A 26,358-nucleotide genomic window follows, 5' to 3' on the forward strand; every position below is an offset into this window, starting at 1 on the left:
TGATTGTTTGTTTTACATACAACTAGAAACGTCGTATCTACGTGCAGTAATCGCTCTTGGATATTATATGATGGATAAATTGCGAAACATTTCATGTGAGCAATAAAGTCATTCCCTGCCTGATGTTTGACTGTTACCATTGTGATCCAGTCATCTTGGATGCAGAACTATTGATTGTTTTAATTTCAAGTTTGACATCGGATAGCTTTTTTTTTTTTTACTTTTACTGTGGAACCTTGCTTTTCACCAGATTTCACGATTCTAGCCTAACAGGAAATACCCTATAGATTTTGATGAGTGAGTTTGCAAGTATAAAAAAATGTGACATGAATGGCCGTACATTTTGACTGTATTGATTTAGTTTTTTACACCGCCAAGGGATCAATAGCCCAGTACACGCTGCGTCTACCCATTCCTGAGGAAAGGGGGTTTTGAACAGTCTTACAGACAGACGGACAGCAAAGTGATCCTACAAGAGTTCCGTTTTTACCGACTGAGGTACAGAACCCTAAATTTGGCAGTTTTGCAATATTGCCTCTCCTGAATAAATTTCTGGGGGATGCCTGTGCGCTCCAGGCGAAGGCGGGGCTCATTACTTAATCTGACTACGTTTGCTTCATTCTCCCATAACTGACGTAGTCTCTGTCTTTAATGACTTCGACGAGAATAAGATGGGCGAGGGGTCGACATAAAGGACATCCGGCCGCCCTCTACTACTAACGTAAATGAACATGTTCACGCCTCGTAGGTGTGGGGAAAAGGCCAAGGAGAAGAGAAGAGTAACTGAGACCATCAGAACCGCTCGTATCTGAGACAAGATTCTTGCTTTTTCTACGTTTAAAGCTTTAAAACTACGTACTATGTTGTGTTATAAAGAACAGCGAGTTTATGCACCTAATTAGCTCTTTTTCGTACACAGGACCCAAAACATTTCGACGACATTCACATAAAAATAAATTCTTTTTTCGTCGCCGTCTCTAACCAGTTTCGTGAATCAAAACAGGTACACGTTCCATCGAACATAAAGGTGTTTTTTTATACTGGTTAATCCTCTGTTTCGATCCACAAAAGACTTCTGCTGCGACCCACGAAAGACTTTCAATACGAAGTGAAGTCGCAGTCTGAACGCATATACTAGACAAAAGCCATTTCCGAAACAGTACCCTCTTAAGATAGACGCTTTTACTCAGCTTGGTGCGATGAACTAGCGATATCAGGTTCGCGTTGCACTCGGGAATCTAAATTTATTTAGGTTACGACCAAGTTTCGGTGGGCAATAGCTTGAAATTTCGCTAAAGCTTCCATTCGGAGCTCGCTGGCCATCTTACTTATACATATCTCCCGAGAATCTCCTATATCTATTTGAAGAATGTTAAACTCATTCACAGTTCACTTTGTTTAACTTACTCTTCTGGATAAGTTTCATCTGTAGGAATAAATACAGACGAGGGAGGGACAAGATTCTGGAATTGATGTTTGATTCTAGATTACAGAGCAGTGATCATGCACTCATGTTTTAGGTGCCAGGTTGTCGTTCACATGTTCCTCATCTAGACTCCAGTAAGTTGGTTTCCTATTGGAAGTTGATTTCTTGTCGAGGTAAGGCAGCAACCAAAATATAAGTACGGAAGTTAACAACCGTTTGTGTAAATTCACTTGCTGGAAGCATTACAGTTTCTGTAGAACAGCCTGGAGTGCAAGGACGTCACAGTTTTTAGTCGAGGAGACTTCGCCTTGGACTCTTGCCACCACTTTAGTGCCTTTCTGTACATGGTTACTGGCGTCCTACCAACTTACCAACGTGGAGACCTTAACGAACTTTAAGCTATAAATTTTGATGCTCAGGAAAGTAATGAACGGAAAAGACAGTGCAAAAATGTGTGTGTGAAATCTTAAGAGACTTAACTGCTAAGGTCATCAGTCCCTAAGCTTACACACTACTTAAGCGAAATTAGCCTAAGGACAAACACAGACACCCATGCCCGAGGGAGGACTCGAACCTCCGCGGGGACCAGCCGCACAGTTCATGAGTGCAGCGTCCAAGACCGCTCGGCTATTCTCGCACGGCGGAAAAGACAGTGTGCAGCATTTGCTTACTGTCTATAAACTTTGCCAGAAATCTAAAACCAGATAATGAATTCTCTGGAAATCAGCAGCTGATGACACACTGGACTCGTTTTCTAGAAGAGCTTCTTCGGCCATACTGATTTAAGTTTTTGTCGGTTTCCCTAAATTACTTCCAGTGAATGTCGGAATAACTCCGTTAAAATAGACGCATCCAATTTCCTACCTCATCCTTCACTAATGCTATCTCGTACTCCATTAAACACTTCGTTGTCCACAGAGCGCTGAACCCTAAATTTAAATTCTTTCCAAATTCCCTTTTTTCCCGAATCATAAATTATATGATCCTGGTAATACTGCTGTAAAATAATATTAGCAAACGGACTGCCACAAAACATTTTTGATATAGTAATAGACGCAACGATATAGTCGACGTAGACGAAGCGTGACTTGAGCAGTTTTTTTATTTTTATGGAATATATTGGGGACATCAAAAAACAGGACTCAGGATTTGCAAAGCTTGTGAAAAAATGTTCTCGGTAATCAGTGGGAAACATGAGCTCAGCTGAAATTTTTTCGTGAGGGGAGGGGGAGGAATTCTGAAACAGCAACATTTAATGTAATTGATTCGAGGAGATGGGAAACGTGTTATACTGGAGGAACTGTATTTGACAAGAAAACACAAAGCTTATAATACTCCTAACGATTCATAGTTATCTAATTTACTTTTTAAAGATATATTACTTTGAAATTTTAATGGTAAGCGTAAACAAGCGTGACATCTGTCACCTTTTTGATTCAACGATCTCAAATTGCATCCTCATGATTTAATCCAGCATGTCCATCGAATTACGAAATACAGCTTGAAAATATTTACAAACAATTCACATGCAGCCCTATAATGTGGTATTAAATGAAAATTAAAAATTTGAAGCAGAAAGAAAGAACGATTGAGCAAATCCTGTTAAATATCAATAAAGATAACCAATATTAATACTCCTAGAACTGGATGGGCAGGTTGTAAACTGAAAAAAAAAGTTCTTAGATTCGATATCATCTACAACACTTTCTTTGCTTACAAAACACTTCTGAACACATTAATGGCTTTGCTTCGCCTCTTCACGATTTCCGTTTTTTTAACACTGACTAGTAACACTAAAACTGAATGACATGTGTTTTGAAAATTACATATTTTTGGCTTGTTGACGTAATTCTGACTAGGTCCCACGCGTTCTGTGACAGCATCTGGCGCTGTGTAACGGCCCATAGAATTTAGAAGCTTCCATTTCCTGGAGAGGCGCACCTGTGTCCTTCAGAGTCTACCGCAATAGCTCTGCCATGTGAAACTGGATGTAAAATTTGCATACCATTACGATCTCCTTAGTACTCACACAAAGGGTATACCGCCATTGGGATTCCGTTGTGCAGCAGGAGAACAGGGCGTCTTTAAGGAAGCTGGGGACGTTTGTTTTGATGAAAACCTCGCTGCTAGGTAATGGAACGGTCCCTTTCTGCAATTGGAAAAGAGCTGTACGAGGAAGAAACAGAGGAACAATTGGTGACACTATTTCAGCATTGTTCTGTAAAGGTTCATAATACTTGGTGACTGCGAAATAGTGCCGAATCTGTCATACGAAAAGCAATCATCATAATTTCTAGTCAACGGCGTGAAAACCAAAAAATTCCCAAGACTGCTAGTCATTTCTAAAATCAGTGTTTCCAGACGCACCAGGCTATGTAATTTGCAGTTTGCTAGCGTCACAGACAATGGTTGCTATAAATCCGAGAAAATTCTGTAACGAATGAAAGTGTGTACGCATATTCCAGGAGAGGGCAAGCGCCCCTCCCTTAACTCCCTACCCCTTACCCCCTCCGTCAGCCCACTATCTCCTTCGGAGGTATGTTGTGTGCACAATAAAGGATAAAGACAGAAGACATAGGTTAGAATATGTAGAACGCAAATTCTAACCACGTGCTACTAAATGCTGTTTCCCTAACATTTCTCGTTTTCTATCGCCAGCTACGTGAAAACTTTTATTTTTTCCGAAGTGTGCTTATTAGCTTTAGGTCGCTGTTACTGCGTAATGAATCAGCGGCTAGTAGCAGATTATTCCGAGGTGCGTACCATATTTCTAACTGGCATTGGTGATAACGTGAAACGTTACTGTAACGGCAGCAAAATAAACAGTTTCTTTCATCTTGGCCATTCATTTGCGCAACGCAGATAGGAAATTACTTCCCGTCTTTCCTTCGAAATTATGATGTTTAGACTTGATTATTGATTATTGTAAATAGCCGTCTATCATAGGGACATAACGCCTCGATAAAAATTAAAGTAAAAGTAGCAAATGTCTGACATGTAGCAGAAGCTACACAGAAAATTTCGCCATGGGCGTGAACGCGGAAGTACACCCGCACCGATGGGTGACGTCAATCAGTGATACACATGACGCGGTGACATCAGGAAGCAGTATCAGCCATCACGGAGTGTTACTATCCTGCAGCTCACTGAACATAGGACATGTCGCTCCCGCTTCCGCATCCTGTGCGCATAATGCTCTGGAAGCCAGTATGGATCCTTCCAATTCCACACTCTGCGTCGTTTGACTAGACAGGTATAACGTCACTTGAGCAGCTGAGATAAAATTGTTTGTAATGTACGTTGCTGACTGTTGGAAGGAGCTGCGTCAAGAGATTGCTCAATCGGGAGGCGTCCATGTCATCGATAAACGTACAGTGATAACTTACGATCAGTGAAGACTGTAATCTGCTTCGGTATTGATAACCGGAACCGTACAGTGATAACTTACGATCAGTGAAGACTGTAATCTGCTTCGGTATTGATAACCGGAACCGTATCTTGACTATAATGACGTGGACAATATTTTTCGTCCTAAGACTCTGAGTTTTCAACCAAAATATGAGCTTTTTCCACTCTGTCACTTCTTCATTTTCTTAACGTTTTATAACTACAATTCCCGTACAGTTGTTCAGGTTAAAGAGATGAGAAACGACGCAAATGTGGTCCAGTTTAAAGTTGTATTTTGGTGTTCTTCTCGCGTGACATAGGTTAACTACAATAGGTTTACATCAGCGTGCATATCAATGGCTCCTTTTCACAAATTAGTTCATGAGGATGACATCCGATTTTCTTCCATGAATATACCGACAGATGACGCACGATACTTTCTTGTCTGTACACTGTCGTGAATGATCCGACTGATCTAATTTGTTATTTTTCTTTTTATGATATCATCCAATACTTCTCTGTGGCTAGACACTTGGAACGTAAAGATTAGGTATTATCTACTTCCGGAGATTAAATGGTACATCTGTACAACTATCGGGCTATATAAACAAAGTAGTCAGAAAGCGATAGCCATTGTTTGCACTCCTTTGTTTCTTCACATATTTGGATTTATCAAGGATTCCAGAAAAGTGAACGTTGGGCTCTTTTTATTCAGTAGGTTAGGTCCTCGTAGTTCACTTAGTACTCCGCCATTTCTCTTCCCTACAATACCATAAATGTCCTGTAATCTTTAATATCATGTTGAATGCCTATCCAACTGATCCTTACAAGTTACCAGTTACATTGTTAGAAACATCGATGAGCCAAACACATGGCTACTATAAATGATTCATTTGTTTTCAAAGTATTTTCCAACGTATTACGTGTACAAATATGACAGATGCATGAAAAGAACCGTATACCCACAGACTTTGCGCTGTGGTCACCAGTTAGCGTTACTAGTGCAGTTCCTAGACAAAAGGCGACAAAGCAAGAAGATAGTTTTTGTGTGCTGGAATATGCAAGATGTTTATCCGTTACTAAGATAGCACCTAATGGCGAGGTTATCAGAGCCCTTACGAATAATGAAAAAGACGAATGTTGAGTAAACAGCCTAGCAAATGTCAGACCGCGAGGAGTAAACCCTCTAAATGACACTCACTCACTACCACCTCACTCGCGTTGACACACACCATTACTCCACCTCACACATCAAAGTCAGCGGAGAAAGTGTTAAAGATGCTACAACTAGGATTAAACCATAAGAAAGCTACATAGGAGCTAAAATAACAGCACAGAGACATGTGTGAGTCAGGCACCCTGTTCATAGTTTGAAAACATATCCCAAAAACTTTTGGAAACAAGTTGCCCATATCAGAAAACCTTAAAACTCTAACCACATTTGTTTGAATGTTACTTAAAATACGTGACAGATATAGTGGCAAATCTGCTGCTGCCCTCTAGTTTGAAAATAAAACACAGTCTGTTAAAATGTGGCACACAATGAGCTGTACACGCCGGCCAGTGTGGCCGTGCGGTTCTAGGTGCTTCAGTCTGGAACCGCGTGACCGCTATGGCCGCAGGTTCGAATCCTGCCTCGGGCAAGGATGTGTGGGCTGCCCTTAGGTTAGTTAGGTTTAAGTAGTTCTAAGTTCTAGGGAACTGATGACCACAGATGTTAAGTCCCATACTGCTCAGAGCCATTTGAACCATTTTGATCTGTGCACCACAAGCACCGCACATTGCAGGGTTCTCTCGCCAGAGCAAGAAGCCATATGTCATAGGGCTGTGTCCTTTCAAAAGTAAGGAGGACCCCGCCTGAGGGCTGGAAGAAGGTATGCTATAGCCCTGTTGTGGACTTCAATAGACACAGCTTATCATCTGCACATCCAGCCACTCTCTTTCCCATGGACGCATGACTCTGTACCTCCACAGCGAGGTGATGGCATGCAGACAGATGACACGTTGAACTACTGAGAATCGCGACATACGTTCTTGGCTACTACAACCGCCCTTTTGTTCCCTGCAGTACCCATGTCCTGTGGGACCCAGCAGAAAGGTACCTCCATCCCCAGCCTTTGTAAGTGGAGAAGGGCGTCCTGGATATCTTGAACTACTTTATCGGTTGCATACATGAATTGCAAAGACTGAAGGTTACTCTGGGAGCTGGAACAGACGATGACTTTAGCAGGCGTGGTGCACCTCACCTGCTCCAACATCGTCAAGATCGTAAATAATTCGGCAGCAAAGACAGAATCTCCCTGTTTAGGCCCATCCCTAGATACAGCTACATAGTTGTAGGGTAATTTAAAACGTCGGAAAATGTCGTCTTAACAGCATAAGCAGGAGTGCAATATCTCCTGTACTGCACTAAATCTAAAATCAGGCATGGCCTCTACAGTAACAAGGGCAATAGTTGGTTAGAGCCAAGTATTGGAGCATGCACATGCCCCACACCAAGAAATTCCAGTACACACTTCACACAGACCCCAAATGGCCTCATAGCCTGTGGACGATTGGTAAAGAGGCGTTTCATAGCTCGACGAGCAATAGTGTGGTGTGCTGGGGAACTGGGGGTAGTGAGGAACTTACACAGCTGATACACCAAGAGGAGTTCTCACCGGATGGTAAGCGGCACTTCACCAGCCTCAGCATAGAGAATGACTATGGGCTAGTCCTGTAAGCGCCCATGGGCAACCTTATCTCGTTATAACATCAATGTTCATCAGTTAAGAAGGCTTCACTGACCTATACACTGTGCACCAGTAGTCGATCAGTGACAGCACGAAGGACCTACAAAACTGGAGCAAATGAGCCCTGTCTGTTCCCCAGGACCTATTCAGTATTGACCACATCGCCTTCCACATTTTTCGTAATATTCCTATGGTAATGTCCACCAGATTCCAGCACGTCGCAACACCTTGCTGTAGTTCATAGTGGCGTGTAACTAAGTCTCAACACAATACTCCCCAAGGCTTTTCGCTTTCTACAGATTGGCCGGCCGAAGTGACCGTGCGGTTCTAGGCGCTACAGTCTGGAACCGCGCGACCGCTACGGTCGCAGGTTCGAATCCTGCCTCTGGCATGGATGTGTGTGATGTCGTAGGTTAGTTAGGTTTAAGTAGTTCTAAGTTCTAGGGGACTGATGACCAAATAAGTTAAGTCCCATAGTGCTCAGAGCCATTTGAACATTTTTTTATGCTGATTTGTCACTTATTGAGAACTAGAGGGGTCGACCAACAGCATCCTACTGCACAATGGCTTGACAGAGCTTAATGTACCTGCTATGCCCTCTAAACCATTTCGAACTTAAAAAGGTGACACTTTCTCAGAGCTTCCCTTTCTTCTTTTAACTATCAAATACGCCTTCTGATCTTCAGCATGCATTCTGTTACTAAAAACTGAACTATCCTGAAAAAATCCACAGCCAGGAGGACTTGTCACAAGACGCCTGTCGAGACTGATTGTTGGTACCTACCAGCGGGCCACCCAAGGGGAAAATTTCGAGAGTTCCACCTTGCTTCTACGGGCAGCTGGGGAAATAAGAGTCCACTCAGGCAGAACCCTAGTTGTCTGAGTAATCCTTTTGCAACTGAAGCGCGGCAGTTTCTGCAGAGGTTGCCCACTAATGACTGTTTCACCTCAACAGTCATGCATCTCATTGGCATCCAGCACACCTCGAGATTCAGGTTTTTTTTATATTTACTTTTTTTAGAGGCTTTTACCTTCCTCACAATCCGAGAAGTCAGGCCGAGATCTCCGTTCCTTGCGACAGACAATGTTCCACTGCTGCGCATGCCTCCAGAGCTTACAGTGACAGAGGACTGGCGGCACTTACAAGTCTCCCTCCGGGTCAGGAACCCCGGAATTACCAATCCAATATGATGCAAATGAATGCTGAGCCCCTGAGGGCAGCAGCAGCATGCCTTCAGAAGAAGTTATGGAAAAGAAACAGAGCATTGTACATTAGTATCAGTGTTGCCAACTGTGTGTAATTTTAACATTCCGTTACAGGGTGCCTAGACATTCAATAATAATGCATAACATTGTGCAATGTTGTTGATGTTCTCCCTAGACTGCTTAATAATTGTTCTAATCTGTTGCAAGCAGGAGAAAAATCGTTCCGGAAGTGTCAAGATTAACTCACGAAAACGTGATGATGAGAACAAAAACGATTATCGTAACTTTTTATTTGATGAGGGTCCAACACTTGACACATTACTGGAAATTATTCACCCCATGTTGATATTGTCATACATAGGTACTTGCCAACAGCCCCTCCCCCATTCCCATCCACCCCTCTGATAGATTTCTGAGGACACTCATAGCCCCACGATTAAAAAGACAAAATAATATAATGAGAGATGCAATTCCACCTATGGTTATCTATTATGCTACGATACCCTGCTACTGGCTATTATTGTGAAGACATGAAATTTAAAAGTATAGTATTTGAGACATAGTTATGGAGATGTATCTTGCAATAATACATGTTCTAAAGGATTACATTCAAGCAAGTAATGTATACCAAGAGATAAATATCTACATATAACTTTATTCATAACTCTACATTAACTAAATTGTTTTAAAAACACCTTCCTTTATGGTCATTTGCTGTATTTTCTTAGCAACAAAACAAACAATTCATCAGTGCAAATTATCTGTTTCTGTCCTCACCTGCCCTAACATCCCCTAATTCTGACAATGACTGATACATTTTGATGGACTCTGATAATAATACACTTTTAGATTTTGTTACATTCATGACAGTAAAAACCTTGCGACTTGAGCATTCAAATAAGGTCATAACAAAATGAAAAAAGCAAAATCACAAAATTGTGTGAATGAATTTTTACCAGTTGCATCGTCATACTGTGTAATATGTGACAAAAATTCTAAAGGGTTCTCTAACTCACTCCCTACTGTATACAGTTTACAATGTTCTATTGCATTTCTATAACTGGTATTTCATTAGTTGAATATTGTAAATGGGATAATAGAGGAATTAAAGATTATTTGTGAACCTTCAGCACATTTTTATAAGACAGCTAATTATTTTTCTGAAGCACTTCAATATTATCAGGTACTGAACTCTGGAACAACCAGAAAAATTCTATTGTCATTATCAAATGATGCTATACTATTTTAACTCAATGTTTTTGTGTGTAAAAATGTGCACTGAAAATTTCAAAACCATCTCAGATCTGCATTCATATGATCCAAGAAAGCTTATCGATTTAACTTCACTTTTGAAGCAGACACTTTTCGTGTATGCTGTATTTCGGCACTAGTGAGAATGGCTGCAAATGCAGATAGTGTGTTTCTGCACTGACTCTGGTACTGTGTTTAAAGAAGAAGAAAACAAGATACTGGCCCAGGGAATGGTTTAAAATAACAGCTTATCAGAGATGTAGCATTATTCATTACAGGAACTTGCAGACATCTGCTTAATATAACTATGCTGGAGCAGCATGTAATACCATACTGAGAAAGCCAAACGAGTGTACAGTAAGAAGTTTTCCCATCAAGTGCCATCTTCATTAAAAGAAATTCAGGTCAATATTTACGAAAAACTAAATCATTAATGCTACAGAGACCTAAACAAAGTTCATGATGAAGAATTATTCACATAGTACAATTTGAGGAGTCATCTCAGGACATGTAGGAGAAGATTTTTCAGTAAATACCTGTCAACATGCCAGAGAAATCCACATTTTGAAGAACACAGTGTGAAGAGTACTGGTGAAACAGTAGCTGCAGCTATGTCATAAACAATGTGTGCAAACAGGGGAACCAAATGATTTTGAACCTAGAATTCAGTTGTACCATTGGACAGTAACTAGTTGCATTACTAGAGTTTTGAACTTAGAACAGTTTGTATTGTTCATAAATTAGATCTGTTTCAATCATGATGGCATTTTCAACTATTGCAACTGCAATATCTTATGTTATTGTCATCTTGGCTCACTATCATTTAGTCTCTATAAATTTTGGGGTGGTGATTGTACCAGATTATCTAACAGGACCTTATTTTCTGCCATTCTGTTTGAAAGGTGCACATTCAAGGGCACTTATACAACAGTTTGTTGCTGAATCTTGGGCTATGGAGTATTTTTAATATTTTGAAAGGTGAATGGCACTTGTTAGCCATAAAAAGTTCCAGTTCTGACCATGTAAAATCTGAGTAATATCAACTTTTAAATCATTTTCGTGGAAGGAAAACACCTGACTACACCGAAGGAAAACATCTGACTACACTGTATTTTTTCCTTTGCCCCCTCTCCGCTTGCCTCATGGTACACGAGTTCTTGTGCACATTATATCTACATTTACATCTACACCTACACTCTGCAAACCACCATGAAGTGCAAGGCAGAGGGTGTGTCCCATTGTACCAGTTATTAGGATTCTTCCCATTCCATTCACATATGGAGTGGGGGAAGAGTGATTGTTTGAGTGCCTCTGTGCCTACTGAAATCATTCTAATCTTACCCTTACAATCCCTGTGTGAGAGCTACATAGGGGATTGTGGTATATTTCTAGAGCCATCATTTACAGCTGGTTCTTGGAATTTTGTTAGTAGACTTTCTCAGAATAGTTTACATGTATCTTCAAGAGTCTGCCAGTTCAGTTCTTTCAACATGTCAGTGACATTTTCCTGTGGCTCAAATAAACCTGTGACCATTTGTGCTGCCCTCCTCTGTATATGTATCCCCTTTTAGTCCTATTTGGTATGGGTCCCACATACTTGAGCAGTATTCTAGAATGGAGATCATTCAAGTGATTTTCAAGCAATCTCCTTTATATACTGACTGCACTTTCCCCAGTATTCTACCAATAAACTGAAGTCTACAGTCTGCTTTACCCATGTGTAAGCCTATGTGATCATTCAATTTCATATTCTTACAAACTATTAAACCCAGGTATTTGTATGAGATGGTCGAGTCCAACAGTGATTCACTATGTTCCTTCATTTTGTGAAGTGCACAATTTTACATTTTTGACCATTTAAAGCAAGTTGCCAATCTTTGCTATATCAAGATCTGACTATATATTTATGCTGCTTCTTTCAGACACTAATTGATTACAGATAGCTGTATTTTCTGTAAAAAGTCTGAGATTATTATTAATATTGTCTACAAGGTCATTAATATGCAACATTACCTGATATTAATTCAAGAGGTTCTGGTACAGTCATTGGAAATGTATCTTGTCTATTAGATGATGTTGGTACAACATGACAGTGTACTGTCCCATTTTAATATTAAAGTCTGTGAAAACTTTTTTTTCTATTGAAACAAGTCTTGCTGAATGGTCAGTGCAGTCACTGGCTCCCGTCAAGTTTGTGGCACCAAATACACTGAGAATTAATGAAGTTGTTGTTGTTGTGGTCTTCAGCCCTGAGACTGGTCTGATGCAGCTCTCCATGCTACTCTATCCTGTGTGAGAGCTGCTTCATCTCCCAGTACCTACTGCAACCTACACATCCTTCTGAATCTGCTTAGTGTATTCATCTCTTGGTCTCCCTCTACGATTTTTACCCTCCACACTGCCCTCCAATGCTAAATTTGTGATCCGTTGATGCCTCAGAACATATCCTACCACCCAGTCCCTTCTTCTCATCAAGTTGTGCAAAAAACTCCTCCGTAATTTTATTCAATACCTCCTCATTAGTTATGTGATCTACCCATCTAGTCTTCAGCATTCTTCTGTAGCACGTCATTTTCAAAGCTTCTATTCTCTTCTTGTCCAAACTATTTATCATCCATGTTTCACTTCCATACACAGCTACACTCCATACAAATACTTTCAGAAACGACTTCCTGACACTTAAAGCTATACTCAATGTTAACAAATTTATCTCCTTCAGAAACACTTTCCTTGCCATTGCCAGCCTATATTTTATCTCTTCTCTACTTCAACCATCATCAGTTATTTTGCTCCCCAAATAGCAAAACTCATTTACTACTTTAAGTGTCTCATTTCCTAATCTAATTCCCTCAGCATCACCCGACTTAATTCGACTACATTCCATTATCCTCGTTTTGCTTTTGTTGATGTTCATCTTATATCCTCCTTTCAAGAAACTGTCCATTCCGTTCAACTGCTCTTCCAAGTCCTTTGCTGTCTCTGACAGAATTACAATGTCATCGGCGAACCTCAAAGTTTTTATTTCTTCTCCATAGATTTTAATACCTACTCTGAATTTTTCTTTTGTTTCCTTTACTGCTTGCTCAATATACAGACTGAATAACATCGGGGAGAGGCTACAACCTTGTCTCACTCCCTTCCCAAGTTATTCAGCACTTATACAGTGACTTGAAAAATATGTGTCGAGTATTCAGAACAGTAAGAAGTAAAATGAATTCATTAAGAGTTGATTAAGTAATAACTATATATGTAGAGGAATTGAGGTATCATATGTCAATGTAATACTTAAAATATTTAATTAACCTTCATTTTGGTAAGTTTATTTGATGGGATGAGTGAAAAACAGTGATTGCTTATATATTCAGTATCCAGTACAAGTACGGTACTAATGAAATAAATTATTAAAGTCCAATATGTCAGTGAAATGTACTGATGTTATTTATGTATAAATACTGTAATATCAACATATGAATAATGATATTATTTCTATAAAATATTGATATTTCTGACATATCATCATCATCTCTATGGGCAATCAGTAACACTACTTACGAAACTGCGCAGAAAATATTGCTTCAGAAGAAAGACCCATGACACACTTAGATAACTGGTCATGCAATGCAAATCTGCCTAAATTTTATTTCTTCTCATCCTGTTGTTATGTGATTTATGGGAAAATCCATGCACTGTGGCGTCCCTTTGAAAGGCAACATTGATTCCATATCTTGAAAACAATTATGGTTCTCTGATGGTTCTAGTCTGAAAGAAAATATGCTGCAGTGCAAACTTAACAGGCATTTTCCTTTTTGATCAGCTACTTTCTCTTAGTGCTTAAGATATTAGCTATCCCAATAGGTTCTGTCATTTTATTGTAATAAATCACATTGATCAGTCCATTCACATAATTGTTTTTATGTGTTTGTCATTTACTTTGCAGGTCTCTAGCATTGGTGACAAGATGGTGTTGCAAATGGCACTGCCACAAAGAATCACACAACAGTCACGACCCAACAGTCTGCCTGTCTCTGTTGATTCTTGTAAGTATCAAAAGATCACCCAATTACCTTGTCCATTTTACCTTCAAGGATTAATGAAAAAAGATTGAAATAACTATCAGACTTTTAGCCATGTGTATCATCATCATCATTATCAGCAGCAGCAGCAGCAGAAGCAGCATATTTAACATCCACTGCTGGATAACAGTCACTCTTGGACTTCTCCATCTTTAGCTATACACATCTATGTTGCTCCTCATATTTCATGCCATCTGTTCGCCTTTCCCCTAATCATTGCCTCAGTCTTCACATCTGTTGGAAACCAGCAAAATGTTTTTTTATTGTATTTAGTGTCCATTAACACTGTTACATATTCTGCTCACCTACATTTCATCTTTATAACAGTCATAATTACATCATCTATTTGTTCCATGATCCATTTATTTCATTTTATGTCTCTTCTAGCAATTCATGTCATGAATCTTTCCACTGCTCATTGAGAATTCCTGTTTTTGAATAATTTTTCTGGCCATACTGAATAGCACATTACCCGAATTGCGTCTTCCCCCCAATATCTAATAAGATTGTGTCATCTGTAAACAATAAGATCTGTCCACGTCATTTATGAATGTCAGAAAGTAGTGAAACTGACAATGGTTTGGAGTTGCTCAATATGTATGGGAATTGGATACATGTGATAATCTCCTTCTACCCCTGTCTCTGTCCATCTACCCCTTCCCCTCTCTTTGTCAGTCTGCTTATCCTCCCACCTCTCTCTGTCTATCACCTCCTCCCCCCTCTCTCAGCCCATCTCTTCCTCCTTCTCCTCCTCCCCCGTTCCCTCTCTGTCTGCCTATCTCCTTCTCATGGCCTGCTTCAGGATTTCTGTCACCCCGTGTGTGAAAATTTCAAATTCTACCCCCACCCCCACCCCCACCCCTTCCCCTCTATGCATTTTCAGACATTGTCAACTTTTTTCACAATGTCATTCATCAATGATGTCTTATTTTCATATATCACACTTACTCATCTATCTTTTTGTTGTGAAGGTGTCTTTAAGCCCATAGCCAGGTGTTAGCTGCCAGTCAGTGAAGCATAAGTGAAATGTTTACATCTTGAGTTACAACACCAAAATTAATCATGTCAGCCAAAATTAAATTAAACACTCACAGAGTAAAAACTAAAATCTGTTCAATTTCTCTTGTTATCAGAACAGAGTGGAGCATGTGATGTGGAGAGAGGAGCTCCATGAATGCTGCAGGGAGTGTGACAAGTAGGGAGTGGAGTTCTTGCAGTACTTACAAAGCTCACGGATTGTGCTCATTACTGATTACTTTTAGTGGCATAAATAATGCATTGGAGAAACAGGTTTCAGGAAGCCCTTATTTTTGTAGACATTTATCTTCACATGCAGAATATATTCATAGCACACAACAAAGACAAAGAAACAAATGCACCAAGTTCACTGCATACTGAATGACTATTCACTACAGCACTGCACAGTGACAGCTTGCTTATGTTGTTAGAAATTGCAGAAGGATGGAATTTTTCAAATCATGTCAGAGTTCTGAACAGAAAAAGGATCTCAGCTAACAAGAAAAAGTAAACAGGCTATAGAGTTGATCGACAAAAGAATGAAGTACCCTACAAAAATGTTCAGGGAAAGATAGGAATATCACAATACAAGTCACTTACAATGAAGTGAATATGAAGGCTAGGGATACGTAGTCTGGACTCAAAAGACTGTGGCATGTAATGGGAGGGACACATTTTACTATTTATTTATTTATTATAGTATTGATTGACAAAAGAAGGAAGTACAAAAACTGCAGTGCTTCATTTGTCATCTGTTTCATAATGCCACAGATAATTTCCAGTAAGTCACTAGATTTTGTGAACGAAATTGCATTTCCAGCTTATTCCCACACTTCTTCATTTAAGCACAATTTTCATTGTCTTATTTAATGCATCCGTTTGGAGATATATAAAAATTTAAAAGATCTTGCTGCCCCTAAGAGTCTTCCATCCTGGGCAGTGGTACGGTCGCCCCCTCCACCCCTAGAGCTGGCCGTGCTCCTCCTCCCCCCTCTTTATGCCTATCTGCTCTCCCTGTTCTCTGACCATCTACTCCAGTACCTCTCTCTGATCTTGACTCTTGTTTATTGTTATAACAATGTCAGATTCTGTAGTAGTGGGGCTGTTCTAGTCATAAGCTGACAAGCCATAAATATAACTTTTCTGTTTTCTGTGAAAATCAGCTGCAAGGAAGCAAACAACACAAAATATTTTTGTGTATACAACTTTTGTTTAAAAACATATATAATGTGAAAGGGAGAAACAGCTCTTCTAATGGTTTAAATGCCTTTCTCACAAGAAATATTGTGAGAAAGAAAACAAAACTGCAGATCTTCACAGCAAAGCAAAAGGCCGCAATTTCTTTCTCATGATTGGTTTTAACAGAAAACCTGTACATTGTCATTTAAAAACACACGTAGCCTATATCCATATGAATGTTTCATATTTTTACATGACACTCTGATGGACGCACACACACACGCACACACACACACACACACACACACACACACACACACAAAGAGAGAATATATATAGGGAAACATTCCACATGGGAAAAATATATCTAAAAACAAAGATGATGTGACTTACCAAACAAAGGCACTGGCAGGTTGATAGATACACAAACAAACACAAACATACACACAAAATTCAAGCTTTCGCAACCAATGGTTGCTTCATCAGGAAAGAGGGAAGGAGAGGGACAGACGAAAGGATGTGGGTTTTAAGGGAGAGGGTAAGGAGTCATTCCAATCCTGGGAGCGGAAAGGCTTACCTTAGGGGGAAAAAAGGACAGGTATACACCGCACACACACACATATCTATCTGCACGTACCCAGTCACAAGCAGACATTTGTAAACGCAAAGAGTTTGGGCTTTTGGGCAGAGATGTCAGTCGAGGCGGAAGTACAGAGGCAAAGATGTTGTTGAAAGACAGGTGAGGTATGAGTGGCGGCAACTTGAAATTAGCGGAGGTTGAGGCCTGGCAGATAACAAGAAGAGAGGCTATACTGAAGGGCAAGTTCCCATCTCCGGAGTTCTGACAGGTTGATGTTAGTGGGAAGTATCCAGATAACCTGGACGGTGTAACACTGTGCCAAGATGTGGTGGCCCTGCACCAAGGTATGTTTAGCCACAGGGTGATCCTCATTACCAACAAACTGTTTGCCTGTGTCCATTCATGCAAATGGACAGTTTGTTGCTGGTCATTCCCACATAGAAAGCGTATATATATATATATATATATATATATATATATATATATATATATATATACTCCTGGAAATGGAAAAAAGAACAAATTGACACCGGTGTGTCAGACCCACCATACTTGCTCCGGACACTGCGAGAGGGCTGTACAAGCAATGATCACACGCACGGCACAGCGGACACACCAGGAACCGCGGTGTTGCCCATCGAATGGCGCTAGCTGCGCAGCATTTGTGCACCGCCGCCGTCAGTGTCAGCCAGTTTGCCGTCGCATACGGAGCTCCATAGCAGTCTTTAACACTGGTAGCATGCCGCGACAGCGTGGACGTGAACCGTATGTGCAGTTGACGGACTTTGAGCGAGGGCGTATAGTGGGCATGCGGGAGGCCGGGTGGACGTACCGCCGAATTGCTCAACACGTGGGGTGTGAGTTCTCCACAGTACGTCGATGTTGTCGCCAGTGGTCGGCGGAAGGTGCACGTGCCCGTCGACCTGGGACCGGACCGCAGCGACGCACGGATGCACGCCAAGACCGTAGGATCCTACGCAGTGCCGTAGGGGACCGCACCGCCACTTCCCAGCAAATTAGGGACACTGTTGCTCCTGGGGTATCGGCGAGGACCATTCGCAACCGTCTCCATGAAGATGGGCTACGGTCCCACACACCGTTAGGCCGTCTTCCGCTCACGCCCCAACATCGTGCAGCCCGCCTCCAGTGGTGTCGTGACAGGCGTAAATGGAGGGACGAATGGAGACGTGTCGTCTTCAGCGATGAGAGTCGCTTCTGCCTTGGTGCCTATGATGGTCGTATGCGTGTTTGGCGCCGTGCAGGTGAGCGCCACAATCAGGACTGCATACGACCGAGGCACACAGGGCCAACACCCGGCATCATGGTGTGGGGAGCGATCTCCTACACTGGCCGTACACCTCTGGTGATCGTCAAGGGGACACTGAATAGTGCACGGTACATCCAAACCGTCATCGAACCCATCGTTCTACCATTCCTAGACCGGCAAGGGAACTTGCTGTTCCAACAGGACAATGCACGTCCGCATGTATCCCGTGCCACCCAACGTGCTCTAGAAGGTGTAAGTCAACTACCCTGGCCAGCAAGATCTCCGGATCTGTCTCCCATTGAGCATGTTTGGGACTGGATGAAGCGTCGTCTCACGCGGTCTGCACGTCCAGCACGAACGCTGGTCCAACTGAGGCGCCAGGTGGAAATGGCATGGCAAGCCGTTCCACAGGACTACATCGAGCATCTCTGCGATCGTCTCCATGGGAGAATAGTAGCCTGTAATGCTGCGAAGGGTGATATACACTGTACTAGTGCCGACATTGTGCCTGTCAGTGTGGTCATGTGATGTATCTGACCCCAGGAATGTGTCAATAAAGTTTCCCCTTCCTGGGACAATGAATTCACGGTGTTCTTATTTCAATTTCCATATATATATATATATATATATATATATATAAAACAGAAAGAAACTTCCACATGGGAAAAATATATTAAAAACAAAGATTCCAAGACTTACCAAGCGGGAAAGCGCCGGCAGACAGGCACATGAACAAAACACACAAACACACACACAGAATTACGAGCTTTCGCAACTGGCAGTTGCTTCGTCAGGAAAGAGGGAGGGAGAGGGAAAAATGAAAGGATGTGGGTTTTAAGGGAGAGGGTAAGGAGTCATTCCAATCCCGGGAGCGGAAAGACTTCCCTTAGGGGAAAAAAAGGACAGGTGTACACTCGCGCACACACACACACACATATCCATCCGCACATACACAGACACAAGCAGACATATTTAAAGGCAAAGAGTTAAGGGCAGAGATGTCAGTCGAGGCGGAAGTACAGAGGCGAAGAAGTTGTTGAAAGACAGTTGAGGTATGAGCGGCGGCAACTTGAAATTAGCGGAGGTTGAGGCCTGGCGGATATCGAGAAGAGAGGATATACTGAAGGGCGAGTTCCCATCTCCGGAGTTCGGATAGGTTGGTGTTGGTGGGAAGTATCCAGATAACTCGGACGGTGTAACACTGTGCCAAGATGTGCTGGCCGTGCATCAAGGCATGTTTAGCCACAGGGTGATCCTCATTACCAACAAACACTGTCTGCCTGTGTCCATTCATGCGAATGGACAGTTTGTTGCTGGTCATTCCCACATAGAAAGCATCACAGCACTGACCTGCCTGCACTGTGATGCTTTCTATGTGGGAATGACCAGCAACAAACTGTCCATTCGCATGAATGGACACAGGCAGACAGTGTTTGTTGGTAATGAGGATCACCCTGTGGCTAAACATGCCTTGATGCACGGCCAGCACATCTTGGCACAGTGTTACACCGTCCGAGTTATCTGGATACTTCCCACCAACACCAACCTATCCGAACTCCGGAGATGGGAACTCGCCCTTCAGTATATCCTCTCTTCTCGATATCCGCCAGGCCTCAACCTCCGCTAATTTCAAGTTGCCGCCGCTCATACCTCAACTGTCTTTCAACAACTTCTTCGCCTCTGTACTTCCGCCTCGACTGACATCTCTGCCCTTAACTCTTTGCCTTTAAATATGTCTGCTTGTGTCTGTGTATGTGCGGATGGATATGTGTGTGTGTGTGTGTGTGCGAGTGTACACCTGTCCTTTTTTTCCCCTAAGGGAAATCTTTCCGCTCCCGGGATTGGAATGACTCCTTACCCTCTCCCTTAAAACCCACATCCTTTCATTTTTCCCTCTCCTTCCTTCCTTCCTGACGAAGCAACTGCCAGTTGCGAAAGCTCGTAATTCTGTGTGTGTGTTTGTGTGTTTTGTTCATGTGCCTGTCTGCCGGCGTTTTCCCACTTGGTAAGTCTTGGAATCTTTGTTTTTAATATATTTTTCCCATGTGGAAGTTTCTTTCTGTTTTATATATATATATATATATGGGAAAAATATATCTAAAAACAAAGATGATGTGACTTACCAAACGAAAGCACTAGCAGATCGATAGATGTGTGTATGTTTATGTTTGTGTTTGTTTGTGTGTCTATCGATCTGCCAGCGCTTTTGTTTGGTGAGTCACATTATCCATCCAAATGTACATTAGAGTATCATGTACAAATATGAAGTAAATCAGTCAAGAACTTTTCAAGATTTGGATGGCCACAGGATGTGTGTATATATATATCCTATGGCCATTCAAATGTTCATTAGAATACATGTAAAAATATGAAGTAAATTGATCAAGAACTTTTCACGATGCTTGGTAACAATGTTTCCCCTTTATTTATATGTCTCTGTGTGTGTGCGTGTGTGTTCATTAGAGTAGCAAGTAAAAGTTTGAAATAAATTAGTCAAGTACTTTTTGAAATTTTTGGCAACAATGTTTCCCTTTTCTATGCTCCAGTAGGTATATAAAACATTTGTGTCAAAATTTCAAAACAATCGATGAAAAACCTTCAGTATTACTGAGACACATCGTATTCTAGCATCTGTTCACATGTCATTCATCCTTGGATGGATACAATTTGTCATCTAACTTGGACCGTAAGCTAGTGAGGGCAACACTATAAAATCATAGCACTTCAACTTGCTCACCAAGGTCTAGTGTGATATGTAGTCAAATGCTTTAGCCGTATTACAAAGTGTTATTATTACGGATTCCTACTATTCATATGCCTTCATTATCTTTCATACTAGAACAGACACTGTCATAGTTGTGGACAACACTTTTCAAAATCTGTTCTTATCTTCAAAGTGACAGAGCATTTTAAAAGTCTGTGAAAACATTAGTAGAAAAGTATTTCTTACAGTGTTAGTGATTCTACAATTTCAGAAGTATTTTTCTTGAGGTCAGCATAGAACATACTATTTTAGTATGGATTCTGAAGGCCTGTAAGCTCTCGTGATGCTCATTGTCCCATAGGGATGCACTTCCTTCCACTCACAGTGAAAAAACTTGTGTTTTATCACAATGTTTGCAGGGCCTAACCCCAAATCTGAATTCTCATTCACTTTTTTCCCACTGTTCACACAAAATTCAAAATTGCTTCAAGTTTATCAGAAGTTTCACAAGTTCTCTGTTCTTTGACTAGACCTTAAGCTGTTTTGCATGTATTGTGAGACTGCAACATAAATGACGTTCTAAGTACTCCTTTATTTGCAATGTGTTCTAAACAATAGATCATTATCAGATATTACAAATTCATTTATAACAGTGTATGTGACAATATTAAAACTGTGGCCTTAAATAGCATAAAATTCATCCTACCTCACTTCTGTCAAGTAGTAACAATTTCCAACAATAAAATCTATTCATCACAGTTAATGCGTGTGTAGAGTGCCTCCATACAAATTACTGGGACCCAACTTTATATGTACAAAAAGATTAACAGTGATTGACAGAGTTTATTATTAATTATTTATAATTTTTGTATTGACAATTCTATCTAAAACTAATCAGATATTCATTATTAAGTATGATAATAAATGGAAATTTTGTTCTGTGTCTGAACAGCTGCCGTGTTCAAAGAGAACTGTGCTTTTTTCAATTACACCATTCTAGAGTGATTATTCCATGATAAATGTTGTAGAATCATGGGACATATTTTGTGTTCAGACATAGTAACCTTTCTAAACGCTGAGAAGCTCATCTCCAGAAACCAGCACAGTTTTAGGAAACACAGTCATGCGAAACACAGCTGGCCCTCTTTTTGCATGATATACAACCAGCTCTAGATACCAGCTTGCAGGTGTGACTTCAACGGAAACAAGCGTAACTTCAGGTGTACCCCAGGGCAGCATAATAGGTCCTCTGCTTTTTATGATTTACATAAATGATCTGGTTAATGGTATTGACAGTGGCATTAGACTGTTTGCCGATGATGCTGTAGTCTACAGGAAAGTAGTATCAAATGAAAGTTGTGAACAAATCAGTGAGGATTTGCAGAAACAAATGCGTGGTGTAATGACTGGCAGTTATCTCTCAATATTAGTAAGTGTAACCTACTGCGTATAACAAGGCGGAAATCCCCATTACTGTACGAGTACAAAATAAATGCCCAGTCTTTGGAAGTGGTAACATCCGTCAAGTATCGGGGTGTGACTATTCGAAATGATCTCAAATGGAATGGTCAGATTACACAAGTAACGGGTAAGGCGAACTCTACATTGTGGTTTATTGGTAGAATCCAGAAGCGATGCAGTCCTTCAACAAATCTGCCAGGAAGTTTCATATCAGCGCACGCTCTGCTGCAGAGTGAAAATCCCATTCTGGAAATATCCCCAAGGCTATGGCTAAGCCATGTCTCCGCAGTATCCTTTCTTTCAGGAGTGCTAGTTCTGTAAGGTTCGCAGCAGAGCTTCTGTAAAGTGTGGAAGGTAGGAGACGAGATACTGGCAGAAGTAAAGCTGTTAGTGCCGGGCGTGAGTTGTGCTTCGGTAGCTCAGATGGTAGAGCACTTGCTCGCGAAAGGCAAAGGTCCCGAGTTCGAGTCTCGGTTGGGCACACAGTTTTAATCTGCCAGGAAGTTTCATATCAGCGCACACTCCGCCGCAGAGTGAAACTCTCATTCTGGAAAAGAAATAGTTTACAATACGTTAGATCGTCCCGTCTTGGAGTATTGTTCGTCTGTGTGGGACCCTTACCAGTTGGGTCTGATTCAAGAGATTGGGTCCACATAAGAGCAGCAAGATTCGTGACTGGTATGTTTAGCCATTGTGAGAGCATTATAGATCTCATAGAAAGTTTGCAGTGGGACACTCTTGCAAATAGACGGTGCACTAAATAGAAGGGGCTGCTCACTAAATTCCAAAATCCGATCCTTGCCGAGGATGTAGAACTTATATTATTACCACCAACTTTCAAATCGTGCAATGATCACCATTCAAAGATAAGGGAAATACGAGCTCGTACTGAGGTGTTCAGACAGTCATTTTTCCCTTGCGCTATCCACGAGTGGTACAGGGGGGGATATGAGTTTGGTACGAATTGTGCCCTCTGTCACACACCGTTTGGTGGCTAGCGGAGTATAGATGTAGATGTAGAAACACACTAACCAAGAAAAGAGTTATGCACTCACAATGTATGGCAGAAATAGAGAGACTGTAGGAGAGGGGGGATGCTCAAATGGGAGAGGGAGAGATAGAGTGGTGGGAGAAGGCTGTACATGATCTGGATGGGGAAGGAGTGATGTAGACAGTAGAGAGAAGGGAAGAAGTAAGGTGAGGCAGTGGGAAACCGATTAGTGGAGGCTTAGGCCAGGGGGATTGCGAGAGCATAGGGCATGCTGTTAGAGATATAATTTCCACATATATAATTCAAAGAAACTAGAGCTGGAAGGGAGAATCTGAATGGCTCACATAGTGAAGCAACTGTTGAAGTCATTTGCATTGTGGTGTGCAGCATGTTTGACAAGTGGGTGATCAAGTTTGCAGTTTACCACTGTTTGGTGGTGACCATTCAAGTGAGTAGACAGTTGATTACTTGTTATGTCCACATAAAATGCTGTACAGTAATTGCAGTGTTGCTGATATATAACATGAGTGCTTTCACATATGGTCCTGCCTCTTCCAAAATAGGAAATGACAGTGGCTGGACTGCAGGGGGGGGGGGGGGGGGGGGGGAGGTAGAAGGTACTTGGTGGATACACAGGATAGCTCTTACATCTGGTTTGACCACAAGGGAATGGCCCATGGAGTCCCTAATTGGGAGCAGGATATGAACAGGGTTGGACAAGGATATTCTGTAGATGGGTTGGGTGGCAGAACACGATGTTGGATTATGTGGGTAGAATATCCCTCATCTCAGGATACGATGAGAGTTACTTGAAGCCCTGGTGAAGGATGTCGGAGAACTTTTCACCCTGGCCTTGAAAAGCTCGACCTCATTCCACTCAGTGACATTTTCTGCAATATAAAAGGCAGGATGGACCAGAAGTCAACTGTCTACTTACATGAATGGTCACTTCCAGACTGTGGCAAACCACAAACTTGACCATGTGTGTGCTTAACATGCTGTACACCACAACACTAATGACTTCAACAGCTGCTTCACTATGTGAGCCATTTAAGTACTTCCAGAAGCAATTTATCTGAAGTATGCATATAGAAATTGTTTCTCCAGCATATCTTGCACTCTAACAATGCTCCTGGCCTAAACCACCACTGATCTGTTTTCTACTGCCACATCTTACCTTATCCCTTCTCTCTTCTGTTCACACCAGTGTTTCCCCCATCCAGATCATGTACTGCCATCTCCCACCACCTTGCCTCAACTTCCTCCCCCCTCCCAACATGCAGGCCTTCTCTCTTTCTCTCCCCCCCCCCCCTCCTCCCCCCTCTCTCTTTCTCCCTTTTCCACCCCTCACCCCTCTCCCTTTCTGTCTCCCCTCCATGTCTCCCATCTCAAATCTATCTATTTATCTTGTATCTTCCTCTCCTCGCCTCCCCTACATTTACCCCCCTTTCGCTGCTCTCTCCTCCACCTTCTTCCTACGTCATATATTCTCTACCTTCTGAACTGTTTTGTCTTGTGCACCCACTGAGTCATCTGTGGAAAGACCTCCCTCACACTATCCCCTCCTCGCCTTGTGTGTCCAGTTCCTCCCCACCTCCATCTGAACAGATAACTGCTATCAATAATCAACAGTCAGTCTTGCTGTGGCCACTGGCATGTGTGTTTTGGCATTTGTATTGTTGTGTATGCATGTGTACTTTTACTAAAGAAAGGGATAATATAAAAATATATTTCTGTTGTGTGTCCCTATGCATCATACGTCCACACATCAGTCAGCTGTGGGTGATGTTTGCTGTTCCTTTATTTTATGTATGAGGGAAATTCGGAAATTAATGCACAATAATTTGAATACCAAAATGTTTAATATGAACATAACAAAACAAAATCACAAATGAGCATATATCTTTTACCTACTTTTCTACATAATCAACAATGTCCTCACTACATTTCTCCCAACATGGTACCCGTTTCAGTATGTCCTGTTCATAGAAGTCCATTTGGTTGGAGTATAGCCACCTGTGGACTTCTGATTTCATTTCACATCAGTCACAGAGTGTTGGACAGCCAGAACTTTCTTCAAGGGGCCAAACAGTTGAATATCTGATGGTGCAAGGTCCGGACTGTATGATGGATGCTGGAGTACTTCCCACAGGAACATCAGCGTGAGGGCAAGCATTGTCATGAAGAAGTTGGACACTATTAGCATTAATGTTGTGGCATTTGTCATGAAGGGCATGATGCAACTTGACCAATGTTTTAATGTAGGCTGCAGCATTCACAGTGGTTCTGTGTTTAGCTAAGTCCACCACTAACTCATGATGCATATCCCAGAACATTGTCACAAGCACTTTCCTAGCAGATTAAGTCACTCTGAATTTTTGTTGTTCTGAGAAACCAACATGTTTCCAGTCTGCAGAGGCCTTCTTGGTCTTGAGGATGTAATGGTATACCCATGACTCATCACCAGTGACGATTCCTTTCAGAAAGTCATGCCCTGTGCCCTTCTAGGGCTTAATGCATTATGTCATCCAAGTTTTTCATCACTTGCTAGCCCTTTTGGTTTTCTGTCAGATTTTTAGGCACCTAGCAAGCAATATCTCTACAAAATGTCAATGTGTCATGAACAATATCATACACCACAACATAAGAAGTGTTGAACTGCTGTGATAAGGTTCATAGTTGCGCATGCCAGTTGTTCAAAATTGCCACTGTGGCTGCAGCTGTTACTGTTAAAATGCTAAGGTTCACATGGCCTTCTTGGAAGAAGGACATTGCTACTGTCTGTAGAGTTGTTCCCATACACATCATGCGTGTCCCTGTGAATTTCAGTCAGTTTATGTCCTTTGGCCCACAGATATCGAACTATGCTTTGCTGCTCTGCACAGGTTGATGACTGTAAAATGTGTCCCCACAGGTTGATGACTGTAAAATGTGTCCCATGTTTGTTTCATAGTTCAGGCTTCTCTCACTAGAGCTGCACATGAAAACAAATTACCACCTGTAGTGCAAACTGTAATCTATGTCATCATGCAATTCCAATATTCCTGCTGCAGTACCAGAGGAGACAAAAATTTTTGTGCATTA

The 26,358-nt window shown here is 41.5% G+C and overlaps 1 protein-coding gene across 1 annotated transcript in view; it reads left to right on the forward strand.

The window, feature by feature from the left end:
- Positions 1-26,358, forward strand: part of LOC126354659 (proton channel OtopLc-like) — a 220,498-nt gene that overhangs the window by 93,465 nt on the left and 100,675 nt on the right. Inside the window, exon 8 of the mRNA XM_050004434.1 lies at positions 13,940-14,039. Within this exon, the coding sequence (XP_049860391.1) occupies positions 13,940-14,039 (100 nt within the window). The remainder of the gene's footprint in view (positions 1-13,939; positions 14,040-26,358) is intronic.

This window comes from Schistocerca gregaria, chromosome 3 (genome assembly GCF_023897955.1).
Source record: "Schistocerca gregaria isolate iqSchGreg1 chromosome 3, iqSchGreg1.2, whole genome shotgun sequence".
Lineage (NCBI taxonomy): Eukaryota > Metazoa > Arthropoda > Insecta > Orthoptera > Acrididae > Schistocerca > Schistocerca gregaria.